This window comes from Eptatretus burgeri, chromosome 16 (assembly GCF_056783735.1).
Source record: "Eptatretus burgeri isolate ZD-2024b chromosome 16, Ebu_testis_v1, whole genome shotgun sequence".
Classification (NCBI taxonomy): domain Eukaryota; kingdom Metazoa; phylum Chordata; class Myxini; order Myxiniformes; family Myxinidae; genus Eptatretus; species Eptatretus burgeri.
In genome coordinates this window covers 36,110,338-36,125,036 of record NC_140976.1, presented here as the reverse complement: position 1 = coordinate 36,125,036, position 14,699 = coordinate 36,110,338, and the positions used below count along the sequence as shown (strand labels likewise).

At 41.3% G+C, this 14,699-nt stretch overlaps 1 protein-coding gene across 7 annotated transcripts in view; it reads right to left on the bottom strand.

The window, feature by feature from the left end:
* Positions 1-14,699, bottom strand: part of HMGXB3 (HMG-box containing 3) — a 94,800-nt gene that overhangs the window by 10,087 nt on the left and 70,014 nt on the right. For all 7 annotated transcript variants that reach the window (XM_085859369.1, XM_085859372.1, XM_085859370.1 and 4 more), the window contains 5 exons: positions 8,132-8,248; positions 5,415-5,713; positions 4,510-4,640; positions 4,273-4,404; positions 197-381 (listed from right to left, as the gene is read on the bottom strand). In XM_085859369.1, coding sequence (XP_085715495.1) covers positions 197-381; positions 4,273-4,404; positions 4,510-4,640; positions 5,415-5,713; positions 8,132-8,248 — 864 coding nt within the window. The remainder of the gene's footprint in view (positions 1-196; positions 382-4,272; positions 4,405-4,509; positions 4,641-5,414; positions 5,714-8,131; positions 8,249-14,699) is intronic.

Here is a 14,699-nt window from a genome sequence, read left to right as displayed (position 1 = left end):
GATAAAAGATTGTTGGAGAGGGAGGGAGGGAGGGAAGTTTTTTGATTTATCTTTTGCCCAAAAGGTTTGAGATGTAGTTATTGTAACGTGGAACTTTGTCTCTGGCGTCAACTCACAGGTCGATGGGTTCGTACAGAGTTTAAGACATACGTAAGTTGAACAGCTGAAAATTATTGGAGAGCCTCTCAAATCTCACCTCTACCGACTGCAAGGACAGGCAGCAACTTGGGTTCCTCTTTCCAATCTCAACCTTTGGAGCAATCCCACATACACCGCACACCATGTCATTGTAATCACGAACAGTCAAGCACTCAAATGCCCAGTATCCATTGGTCAATGTTTCTGCCAGATGCTCTCGTTTCTGTGCTGTAAGTTTAGCACCTGGTGGGGAAGGTGGGTGCAAAGGAAAGGTAGTGATTAAAGATTAAGGCTTTGAGAGGATAATCTTTTAAAAAAAAAACAACAGAAATAAAAACTTTAAACTTTTTCAAGCATTGTCCGAGAGAAACTGAAATGGAGGCAAGGTCCCTCTTTAACTCATAAACACAGCATCAATCACGTCTCTCACATATAATAGGATGTGTGTGTGTCATTGGTAGTTGTCTCAATATGCGGTTTTCAGAAGGTGGAACAGAGTCCTCCCAGGTCTCGAAGTATCCACCTCCATTTTGGTGAGGGCGGTCACGAATCAGGGCCCAAGGTGTGAAGTTTTGATTCTCAAAGTTTTGTTCCAAGGGCTCTTTTGAGGATCGTCACCGAGCCCCAGATAGCTTCCAATTGCAGATCGTTTGTAGTAATATTCCCAGGGATGGTTTTTAAGATGTCTGTAAGGTTAATTTTTTTGATCATCCCCATTGCTTCAATGATCACTGGTACAATTTTGGCACTCTTCAGCATCCAGGATCTTTTCACTTCACTTTTAAGGTCTTTTTGATTGATAATTCAAAAAGATAATTTTGATAATGATAATTCAAAATTATCATTGATAATTTTCTTGGTTTTTGCGGTTTATGCCAAAATCACTCGGAACTGACACCTCAATTGGCAATGCCTTCTTTTGTTTTTTTTTGAAACTTCAGTACTAGATGTGGTCAGAATGCTTTGTTTTCTATGTTCACGCTCAATGGGATCATCAGATTGTATGTGACCGTTACTTCCTTGTTTTCAATGATTGCTTTTGGTTCATGTTTCCATGGGTTTTCTGGAACTGGGATATTGAGACTTTTGCAGATGTGCCAGTGGATTACTCCACATACTTTGTTGTGCCTTTGTGTGTACGGCTGCTCTGACATGAGTTTTTTTTACATCTCCATAGGAGGTGGCTCGTGCTTTCTTTTTCCTTTTGCAGAACATACACTCGTCCGATTGAATCAGACCTGCCATCTTCTTAAAGCCGTTGGTGTAGTGTCCTTGGTCTTTGGCATTGATAATGGTTCATTCTCCATCCCAGTTGAGCTATCCCCTTCTTAGCCATTCCAGAGAGCCTTCTTTGTGGATGCCCAATCTGTCTGACTTTTCTTCTTTTTTTTTCTATACCTTTCTGCTCTTTTATCATTTTCCCAGTTGTCGGTGTATATCTGTTGATATCTCGTTTTATATTTTTCTTTTGTCTTTTTTTTTCAATTGTTTGGGCTGTATTCCTTGTTGTTTCGGTTTCATTTGTGACATCTTCCATTCATTCGCACCTGTCTTTGGAAGTTTTGTTCGGTGGGTTTGAGATGCCTTTTCTGGTTTTTGATGTTCGTGTTTGCTTAAAAATTAGAGTCGGATGTCTGTTCAATTTTCACGTACTCAGCCAATCCTACTGCTATCACTCTGTGCATCTGGTTGAGTTGTATCAGGCAGCTACTTCCTTCTCATCTCGGCCGGTATATTCTCAGGATGCATTGATTTTTGAAAGACATTTTGTGGATGGTGAGGAGTTTCCTTGTTTTCATATCCAGTTTATTCTGCAGCTGCATTGGAATAGTGGTATTACGGGATGGTTTATGGCTTCGACACTGTTCCTTTTAAGTGTGTGTGTGTGTGTGTGTGTGTGTGTGTGTGTGTGTGTGTGTGTGTGTGTGTGTGTGTGTGTGTGTGTGCGTGTGTGCGTGTGTGTGTGTGTGTGCGTGTGTGCGTGTATGTTCATGCAAATTGCTGCTGTTGGCTATCTCCACGCGTGGGTGGGTTTCAGGAGATGGAACGGAGACTTATCATGTCTCAAAGTATCCACCTCCATTTTGGTGATGGGGGTCATGATTCATGGACCAAGCTGTGAAGTTTTGTTGTTCTCAAAATTTTGTTCCGAGGGCTCTTTTCAGGCTCATCACAGAGCCCTGGACAGCTTCCAACTGTAGTTAGTTTGTAGTCACATTCCCAGGCATAGTTTTTATGATCTCCGCAAGGTTCTTCGTCATCATTCCTGTTGATCCAAATACCACTGGCACAATTTTGGCGATCATCGGGTTCCAGGATCTTTTCTACTTCATTTATGAGATCCCCTGGTATTTGGTCATTTTTCCTGATTTCTGCATTGTTTAGTGCAAAATCATTGGGAACTGATACCCCAGTGAGCAATGCTATTGTTTCTTTTTTATACCTAAGTACTATATCGGGTTGCAAGACTTTGTTTTCTATGTACACGCGCAATGGGATAATTGGGTCGTGTGTGGTCGTTACTTGCTCTCAATTATTAATTTTGGTTCATGATTCAATGAGTTTTCTGGGACTGGGATATTGAGACTTTTGCAGATGTGCCAGTGGATTACTCCACATACCTTGTTGTGCATTTGTGTGTACAGTTGTTCTGACATGAGTTTTTTTTACATTCAGATAGGAGGTGGCTCGTGCTTTCTGTTTCGACCTTGCAGAACCTACACTTGTCTGACTCAGTGCTGCCATTTTCAACCACTTGTGTAGTTTTCCTTGGTGTTGGGCATTTCTAATGATTCCTTCTCCATCCCAGTTGAGCTGATCCCTTCTTTGCCATTCCAATGAGACTTCCTTCTCTATGCCCAATCTGTCTAACTCTCCTTTTTTAAAATGTCTTCCTGCTCTTTTGTCATTCTCCCAGTTGTCAATGTATATCTGTTGATATTTATATTTTGTCTATATTTTCAATCATTTGGGCTGAATTCCTTGCTGTTTCGGTTTCATTTGTGACATCTTCCATTTGCACCTGTCTTTGGAAATGTTTTGCTCGGTGGGTTAGGGATACCTTCCCTGGCTTGCCGGCTCCGTGTTTGCGTACAAATTGGATTCTGTCGTCTGTTGAACTTTTCACATACTCAAAACAATCCTACAGACTGCATTTGGTTGAGTTCCTTCAGGCCACTGCCTCCTCATCTTGAGAGGTACATTCTCTGGATGCATTGATTTTTGTTGAACATTTTGTGGCTAGTGAGGAGTTTCCTCGTTTTGATATTAAGTTTATTGATTTCTGCTTGTGGCCACTTTATTATTCCACAGCTGTATTGGGATATTGGTACTGTTCGTTGGTTAATGGCTTAGATTTTGTTTCTTGGGGTGAGACAAGTTTTCAGGATCACCTTCTTTTTTCTTTGGTAATTGGATTATCAAAGGTATTCTTTGGTAATTGTTTTGTGCATTTGTTTGTGACATATTTGGTGGCCCTCTTCTACTCCAAGGTATGATGATGCTTCATTGTTGAGCTCCTGTGTTTTTGTATATAGGTTGATTTGTATGTTGTCTGTTTTTGTTGGTCTAATTTGCACACTTATCGAGGCTAAATTCCATTTAAATGTCGTCGGAGCACCGTTTAACTAATTTCAGTTGCTCCACAAATTTTTCGTCGTTTGGTGCAAATAGTTTTGGATCATGCATGTACAATAGATGTGTCATCTTCCCTGTCTCTATGGAGTTCTCTTATTGGATGTTAAGGTGTACCCATGTCCTTGCTCATTAATGAGGTTACTCAGTGGGTCCAGGGCCAGGCAAAATATGAAGGGTGAAAGACTGTCTCCTTGAAAGATCCTGTGACATATCTTCACTCTTGGTATTTTGATCCTTTCTTCTGAGTGCTGTGATATCACTGTAATATTCCAAAGCTCCATTGCTTTCTCAATTATTTTGATCTTGTACAATTGCATGCATTTTATCATCCATGAATGTGGGACACTATCAAAAGCTTTTTTGTAGTCTATCCAGGTTGTGGACAATAGTGTGTGTGTGTGTGTGTGTGTGTGTGTGTGTGTGTGTGTGTGTGTGTGTGTGTGTGTGTGTGTGTGTGTGTGTGAATAAAATAAACTGTGTGATCGCAAGATGGCTTGCCTGTGAGTTCCTGGGTGGTGAGAAGCAGGTCTGAGGCAAGCACACGAGGATTTTCACCATCCTTGACTCCACGTCTCAGCCTCAGCAACAAATCAACTCCAGCAATGAGCCGATTACCAACATTAAATAATCCTATGAACAGCATTTTTATTTTAGAAAACCATTGTTAAAAGAAAAAGAATCGTTATACATCAAAAATATTACTCTCTACAGAGAGAAAGAAAAGGCAATCAGTACCGTTGTCAATGTCCTGATAAGTGTGCAAAGCAAGGCAGGTTGAATTCTGACACCTCATCGTGGATATTGAGACCTTCCTCAAATAACAGCCTGTGAGCAACCAACACTCTCCATCCCAATTCATCACCTCACTGCAAAAGACACAACAATTGGTCCTCATTTAGCTGTCTCTAGTCAAGTGCACTCCTCGACTCCATCAAATGTTTTGAGTACACAAACCAGATACCAACACTGAATTAACTAGAGGGGGAGCACTCGGTAGAGTGCAAAACCTCCGCCGCCAATACTGCTGGGTCACTTAAGTGAACCTGATATCCTATTCATTGTAGGTCAAAACGGATCAGACTCTACTGAACCACGATTGAATAAACTAAACTGGATCGATGCGCATGTAGAAATGCCAAAAAAAAATCGAATTTTTTTTGAAAAAAAAGGTGCAAAAATGTTTTTCTCTAACAATTTTTTTTTGGGGGGGGGTTGGAAATAAGTTAAAAACATGAAGAAATGCAAAAAAAAAAAATTCAAATATTTTTCAAATAAAATCCAAATTTTTTTGAAAAAAAGTTGCAAAATTTCAGTTTTTTTTTTCTCTAACAAATTTATTTATTTTTGGTTGGAAATCACTTAAAACATGAAGAAATGCAAAAACAAAAATTCAAATATTTTTCCAAAATGGCCGCCATAGCGGCCATATTGTACTTTGGACCAAGTCCGAAATCGAATGGCATGATCCTTGGACCATACCTAATCCCCCCCACCAAGTTTCGTCGAAATCCGTCCAATTTTTTCCGTAATACTGCTCACAAACAAACAAACAAACAGACATGGGTGAAAACAGTGATGGTGGAGGTTAATAATGGCCTACTATCTTACAAAAAGAACAAAAACCCAATCAAGAAACGTACCGAGGAACGTCACACAACCTTGCTCCACAAAGACCACAGGCCTGCTGTGGAGGTAAAAACCTCAGTTTGGAATCGGAACAATCCTTCCCGTTTTGCTCAGATGGAAGATTATCAGCTTCTATGCCTGATGAAAAACTAAGATCAGGAAGTGAGGCAAGTCGAGCAAGTGCGGATGCAAAATCGGCCTCGGCCTCGGGTAATTGGAGGGTATGACGAAGAAGGCGCAACGTGCTGCGGCACTGAAGCTGGCTCTGCTCTGGAGATAGTGCTTGTGAAGAGTCCGTGGAGTGGTAGCTGAACTGGAAGAAAAGGGAAAATTCAGACAGAGGAGCAATGAATAAGAAAGGTCGAACAAGAATTGATGGTAAATTCTTAAAGTCAAGTGAGGCTAGTGATGGATTTCCAAAGTGATACCAATGATGGCCATGTGTAAGATCGATAACTACTGAAAGAAACTCCACATATTATATATTACAGACGATGGAATGGTGTTGGGAGGGGTGGGGGAAGAGGGAGGAAGTAAATAGTAATATATTTGGGAATCCCAGGCCAAAATAGCTTTCCTTTCCTGTTGTAATTCTCTGCAGACTACTGTAGTAGGACCTGTTACCAAGTATAGTCGACGAGAGTACTACTTTCATTTACTATAGTTCTTACTAGCATCTTTGCCTGAGGGGGAAGAGATGGAGAGTATAGAGGGTGATGGATTGAGGAAGGAAAGAGGAAAGAAAATAAGTGTAACAATTGGATAAAAGTCAAGGGGCATGTTGGGAGTGAAGGAGGGAGGGGGGGGGGGGTACAGTGATGAGTTTCCCAGTATTTTCTGTGAAACCATTCATGTTGGCTGAAATGCATATATATGATATGTGATATCACATGAGTGTTTCATAGCTAATTGTAGACCCAGAAATATTACTTTGTCACCACAGAAAGTTTTGTGGGCTGGAAATTCTCTCCCATCTCTCATCTGTTCACACCTTTCAGACCTTTTAATACCCTTTAGACCCCATTTGACCTTTAGACCCCTTTCAGACATTGTAAGACCCCTTAACCCCGACATACAATTCCAACCATTTTGACCTTAAATTACAGTCTTTAGAACCCTTTGACTGTTTAAGACGCTTTCGACCATTTCAGACCTTTGACCTTTACACATTTACAAGTAGACCATTTAGACCTTTCATTTGTAACCAACGACCTTTCATTTAGTACATCCTACCATTTATTTGCCACACAAAATGCCACACAAAATACAAAACAAGCCCTGGCAAGGGTCTGCAATCTCTGATTGTTCTTTTTTGTTTTACTTTGTAATCATTTTGCATTTTACTTCATGCTCTCAGCAAAGCAGCTTTATCTCCAATAAAGTAAATTATTGGATTGACATCTGGTCTAGTATTCCCATTTTGAGCACATAGCTCATGATGTTGGGATCACATGCTCAAATTCCTTCTTTTTTATGTGGAGTCGAGGCTCGTGGAGGAGCTAGAATATCGAACGGATCAGGACGCAACACAACAAAATGAACAGCAGAAAGAGAGGGGGGAAACACCCATCAGGGTTGAGGGACAAAATAAAGAGAGGCTTCGAAGATACGGGATGTGCGGAAGAATGAACACTTGGGGAGGACACAGAGGGTGGACAGAATGGATACAGAAGTAAACTCTCACGAAGGAAAACAGGAAAGTTTGAAATAGATGGGATTGGCAAGGGTTAACGAGGGTAGAACACATCATGGTTTTGGATGGAAGATGATCTGAGATGGTGGTGAAAGGATGTCTTGAAGACCTGGAGGGAAGAATGAGATTTTAAACAATGTGGAAGTTGGTTCCACAGTGCGAGGAAAAAAAAAGGGAACAAATGAGTGAAACTGAGCAGTGATTCTGGAGTTTCACCAGAAGGGGGTTGTTGGCAGACCTTGTGCATCCAGCAAAAACCTGGGGGGGGGGTGGTGGAGGTGCTGGGGGTGGGGGACAGAACACGTCAACAGAACAGGGTGCAAGACCACAAAGGAAGTGGTAGAAGACAGAGACCACTGATCTGTCTGTAATGTGAAAGTGAGAGGCCTATAGACTCAGCTTTATCATGGGAGATTCCATTAATCTTGAAGGCCTTGGTTTTCATGGTGTCAAGCTGAGCAAGGTGTGAGGCAGGGGTGCCAGCCTAAAGGGGAGAGCAGTACTCCATCAAGCTGCGGATGAAAGCCTTGTAGGTGGATAAGAGTTCAGGTGTGCCAAGGAAGGACTTTGCATGGTGCAGGATGCCCAGTCGGCTGCCGGCTTTGGAAGCCAACTTTGACCAAGAAAGATCATGGCTGATCGTGATGCCCAAAAGTTTGAGTGACTTAACTTCTTCAAGAGGATTGTTAAGAAGGTAGATGGAAGGGTTTGCCAGACAGTCCTTTTGGAGATAAACAGCAGGTGTGTGGTATTTGTCAGGATTGAAAGACATATTCCAAGTGTTTGACCAGCTTGTGATTGTATCAAGGTCTGCAGAGATAGAAGAGGCTGCTGACTGCCTACCTGAAGGATGAGGGATGTTATGGCTGGGGAAATGTGTTTATTGATGCGGTGATGTATTGAATTTTTTTAATCATCTACTGAAGCTGTTATCAATTAAACAAAACCACAATGATGAAATACTTTCATTTTGCATGCAATATATGTCGTGTAAGACAGCTGTACTCCAAAAGCACAAATTCTCTGGGATTGCCTCACCCTCAAATTGCGACCACATTTGGGGCAAACAGCTGGTTTGTAACGATTCATGTAGACAAAGTTACAGCCTGAGGTCTTACAGCGACCCTTTCCACGGCATGTGGGTAAGCCCAGCTCCTGATGAGAATGTGGGATGGGATATTGTGGCAAACAGAGACAGCAAGTTAACAGAGATTGTAATTTTACCCTTAGTATCATTCTGGAAAATGTTAAAAAAAATAAAAATAAAATAAAAATAGAAAATGTTCATTTTATCTTCAGCTCCGAGTCCTTCAACTTACCGTGAATGAAAAATGGTGGAATTTAACTGTTTTGTATTTTTAAGAAGTTGAGGCTCATGGAGATGCAAAACAACAGAGTAACAACTTTGCAGACTGATAGTGGTTCAAAGGGAAACAACGAGACAAACAAATGGAGTGACTGGACACATGAGGCCAACTGAAAAACCCAAAACCAGGAAGAGCAGCAAGCATTCCAAAATGTACAAGACTCTCAAAACAGCAATGAACACAACAACATTTTCCCTTCTGATCACCAACCTGTCATCATTAACATAAACACAGCTATAGACCTCAATGCAAACAAAAACAAAAATATTCACAAACTAGAACTGCCACTTTATAACTGCTGGCAGTGATGACCGGGTACCCAGTCCGTCCGCCTTTGATACAACATGGGACTATCTGCAGATGACAGTCGCAAAGTTTCGCTTTGATCGGGTAAGTGGTTCCAGAGAAAACATTATTTAAGAGCGATACAAATACAGCCCTGCTTCGATACGGCATGGGACTGACGAGTTACGAACTGGGCAGCACAAAGCGTTCAATTTCTTTATTACTGGCGAAAAGATTCAAATAATTAAATAATTCTGGCTGCCAAACCGCGTGACCGATCAGGTTGAAATTTTAAACCTTTGTTTCACATGTCGGCTAAATTATAAATGTGAAGTTTCGTTTACATAGAAGCAGCGGTTCCAGAGTAAACATTAATTAATATTTATCCTTCAATCCAAGATGGCGGCCAAACCATGTGACTTCTGACGTCATAATTTTCCCCACGTGTGCAAACACGATGGTAGATGATAAGTGCAAATTTTCGCTTCACCAGGTTAAGCAGTTCCAGAGAAAACATTATTTAATATTTTTCTTAAAACCAACATGTCTGCCAAACCCTGGGCCCGATCCCGTTGAAATTTCAAACCGTCATTCCACATGAATGTTCCACCATAACGGTGATGTTTCACATTTATTGATGCAGTAGTTCCAGAGTAAACATTAATTAATATTTTTCCTTCAATCTACTATGGCTGCCAAACGTTGCGTCGTACCTCAAAGGGGGTGAGAACTTTTTATTCGTCATGGAGAGGCGGTCATTGTGGTGGAGTTTCACCTGGATCTGTTCAGCCGTTTCAAAGAAAAAGACGTTTAAAGATATTATTTTTCAATCCAAGATGGCTGACGAACCATGCTGACCTATGCTGACCTATGTCATAGGCTGACCTATGACATCACAAATTTATATTCTGCTTCCAACTGGGTATTGGAACACGTTTGTGAAGTTTGGTGTTAATCGGTAAAGGTGCATTTTTCTATCCAAGATGGCCGCCAAACCATGTGACGTGTGACGTCATAATTTTTACCACACGTGCATACACGATGGTAGATGAAAAATTGCAAATTTTTGATTCGTTAGGTTAAGTGGTTCCAGAGAAAACATTATTTAATATTTTTCTTAAATCAAACATGGTGGCCAAACCATATGACTTATCAATTCAAAATTAACAAACTTATATCAGCTACCTGTCCTGAATATAGTTCTGAAATCTCCCCTTCATCAGACCAGCGCTTCTGGAGAAGAAGATGTTTGAAGCTTTTAGGGTTTTTTCAAGATGGCCACCAAACCATCCATCCATCCACTGGGACCATACTCTGTGCAGAGCGTTGGTGCTGCCGAAGCAGTCTCCTTGGCTATTGGGCACAATCCTGGACGGGTCGCCACTCCGACACAGTATACCAGCATGCTGGCACTCATTTTGCCGACCTCGGAAGGATGACAGGCAGAGTCAACCCCACCTGGTATTAATTCAACAGCCGAGTGGGATTTGAACTCAGGATACTCGGTTCCTAAGCCCACCACCCTAACCATTAAGCCAACACCAGGCATACCAAACCATGTGACGGATCAAGAAGAAATTAACAAACTTGAGAAAGGACCTATAGGGGAATATATCTGTAAAGTTTCGCCTCAATCTGTCCAGCCCTTCTGGAGAAGAAGATTTTTAAAAAAAAAACACTAAAAAACAAGATGGCGGGACAAGATGGCGGCCGAATTACGTCATCGATGATGTCAAGAAAAACATTTTCGTTGGTGATTTTTAGCGGAGATGATGCTCAAAATTTTTCAGATTTTTCCCATACGGCGTTCTACTTGACGAATTTTCACCGGTATATCGCTTCACCCATGACCTCACGAAAAATCACACGTCTTCCCCATAGGGAGCTTAGTAAAATGTATCAAGCGAAAATTTTTTCCATTGCACGGTTTCTGAGATATAGAGGTCCAAAGTTTATCGTTTTTTTCAAGATGGCGCCCACAACACGTGACCAATGACGTCATAATTATAATCTCATTGTGCTACCAAAAAAGATACATACTATGGTGAAAATTTCGTGTCGATCGGACTTAGCGTTCCAGAGAAAATGATTTTTAAAGCGAAAAAGTCCGCGAAATGCCGGCGGAAAAAGAAAAATAATAAATAAACAGAAGAATAACAATAGGGTATCCAGTTGATAAACTGGATACCCTAATTACAAAAAAAAAAATGTTGGATAACTTTGTGCACCACACAGAACAAGAATTTCAACAACTCAACAATAACATCACCACCAACATTGACATCCACATCAAACGGTTCAAAATGATTATCACAACCACAGCTACTAAATACATTCCAAAGGGCAATATCAAAAAATATAACCCCAACTGCACACCAGAAATCACACATCTCATCAAACGAGACAACTTAAAACACAACACACGAACATCCAAAGCACCATACATGATAGAAAGGATTCAAACACTAAACACAGAAAACAACAACAAAATAATAAGGAAAAACAAAACAAAACACAAAGCTGGCACTCCTTTCTACGCACCAATACCAACCACTTGTACAAACTTATAAACACCATCACTAACTCCAACAGTGGCATAACACCCTCACATGCAGCCATAACTACCACAGGCAACATACCATCAGAGAAACAACAAGCTCACATCCTCATAGAGCACACCGCAAACACCAGTCATATAGGACCCAGAAAAGAGGAAAGAATGATTACAAGACGCAATCTAAGCTCCCAACTCGACACCACTATCATACCATTCACTCCCACACAAACAACAAAAAAAATCAAAAAACTCGCACGCTACCGGCCCTGAGAACATCCACAATTTACATTTAAAACATCTTGAAGCACACGGTATATCGCCCCTTACAAATATTAGCAATTTGTCCTCCCAATACTCAAGAATTCCCCAAAATTGGAAACTAGGCAAAATCATTACACTCCTTCAACTAAACAAAGATCCCACCAAAGCAGTCTCCCACAGACCCATCACATGACTTTGCATACCCTCCAAAGTTAAAGAATGCCTAATACACTCAAAAACCCTCACAGCCCTCTCTGACACACCCAATACAGATTAAGACCAAAACCACTCCACCACCACTTAACTCATAAACCTCACACAAAACACCTTTGAAGGCTTCAACAAGAGAAAACCACCAAAATGCACTGTTCTCACCACAGTAGACATCAGAATTTAAGCATTTGACACAAAACTCTTGTTCATAAACAAAACACTCAACACAAACATGCACAACACCACCAAACGCGGGCTGGCCAATGACCTATCATGCAGATAGTCATTCTATTCGTAACTTTTAACGGTAAGTCATCACGTACACGATACTTTCCTAACGGAGTCCCTCAAGGCTCAGTCCTCTCCCCCACACACTCTAATCTGTTCATGCACGACATTCCACAGCCACCAAAGAACAAACAAATAGCCTCATATGTGGATGACATAACCATCACTTCCACTTATAGCAACATCAACACTGCCACAACACAACTTCAACCCTTCCTCAGCACCCTAAAAAACCAGGCTCACCATCAATAGACTGGAAGTAGCCCCCTCAAAATCAACAGTCACTCTTTTAACAAATCACACCAAAGAAAACAACACTGCACCATACGTCACACTGAACAACATCCCTATCCCACACACACACACGAAACAAAAATACTCAGCGTCACTTTTATCAAATCCATGCCATTCTCAGATCACAACACAAACATTAAAAATAAAAAAACATGCACATTCATGTTGAACACACTTAGGGCACTCACATGCACCGACTTCGGACATCACAAAGAGACAACATCACTAATATACAAACAGTACATTAGATCAGTCATGAACTACACAAAGTCATCTTGGGCCTCCAGGCTATAAAACACACATCTCAACACTACAGACCATACAAAACAAAGCTCTTCACATTATCACAGGTTGCACATGAAAAACACCCATCGAGCATCTACACACAGGTAAAATGCAAAAAAATCAAAGACCACGTGGACATGAGAGGTGCACAGTTCCTTGCAACGGCAAGTGCCGACCCTAATCACCCTTACCACTACATGTACAACCACCCACAGGCCCCTAGACACATTAAAGCAATACCACAAAGACACTATAGTGACATCCTCAAAAACATCCATCCATTGAACAACGGAAACTGCAAAAAAACACATCCACACCCACATCACCATAAACGCCATCAACAAACGAGGCCCAAACAGTATCCTTCCTGGGCAGTAAACCTCCACCCATCCATGACACAGACCAACTACTCTCCAGGTCCGATTGTGTTCACCTTGCACGCCTCCGCTGTAGAAACCACTCACAGCTCTTACACAACAAACAGACTCAATGACACCTGCAACCTCTGACAGGCTTCCGCACAAACACACAACAAAACACGTTATGGAAAACTGCGTGGTCCTGGCTCCACTTCGACAACAGCACAATAGCATACAGTAGATGCGAGGGACCTCTGGGTCACTCCTGGGAGATCGATTGGCTATCTCCGTGCTGCGGGCCTGTTTGAGCAGAACTGACCAGGGCAACACAACAAGATTTTCCAATGTGAAAACCAACAGTTACAACATGTGGACTCCAAATAATCCAAGTGGTAGAACTTAGCTTTTGAGGAGTGAAGTCGACCTTGTCCACAACAATTCCTTCCATTCTAAAGGCCCAGTCACACCTTGACGTTTTAGCCAGCGATGGCAACGTATTAAAATTTATGTAAAACGCTGGCTTACGTTGAACTTTTGATATATTTTTTTAAAGATTCGGACGTATTCATAGCGACTTGGTCTTATGTATAACGCATTAGTAATGGACACAGAACGTTTCGTTGTGTTATAGATAACTTATACCAACGAATGCCGAACCTGTTGTCGGCCTACACAACCTATGCCCAACGATAGTCTAACTTAGGCATAGCGCGTTGCACGCATCGCCGACGATGTCATGACGTAGCCTATTAAAAGGTTGACGCTCAACGATTCGAATCATAACCGCCGTAGAAATGGAAGTGTCAACATCGCAGTCACACCTTGGCGATCTTGCCAGCGTATGCCGACCTAAGAAAAATGTGTCTAAAATGTTGGGGCACGTCAAATACGGTATGAGTAAGTTTGGTATACGTGAGTAGAACGTTAAAGTACGCTATCATACGTCGTAGTAAGTAGAGTATGTCAAGAAATTTTAAACATGTTCAAAATTTTACGACGTACTTGGCGTATGACACACGTTCCGCATGCGATGGGGATAAGTTGTACACACGATATGTGGACGCTTACACACGTCCACAAAGGCTACTTATAAGCTACTCATAAGTCGAAACACGTCGCGGTAATGTCTTTTTTACGCGAAACTTATTTCTAACTTATGTTTGACATGCTTTGAATCAATTCTTTACGTAGTCCCAACACACATTGACGTATGTAGACGTATTCCAATGACGTCTTCCGGTCGACAAAAAAATAAATGAACATGTTTCTAACTTACAACTGCCATATAAAGACGTGTTCCCAGCGATTTTGGGAATGGGTATATAAAAATGGTGTTCATAAAAGGGGAACCCAACAGTGTTTTCGAGTCCTTTTTGAGTCGATGTCCATGTCAGCAGTAACAGTATCAGTATCAGTATTAGTATTAGTTTGTTCATGTTGGTAGTAGTAGGTTAGTGTGAGGGGGCGGGTGTGGGTTATGATGGATCCTCCTTGCGTCCGCGTGTCCACGGGTAGGAGACATCTTTTCACCATTGTTCGAAGTTCTTCGCGGCTAATTTTTTATGAGGCTTTTTCAACAATGAGCTATAGCTTGTTTTTACGATTTAGGTCTATTCATAATGGGTTGGACAAATGCACAATGAACTAATAATGTGCATAGAGCGCTTCGATAACTTATAGATACGGTATACCAACGA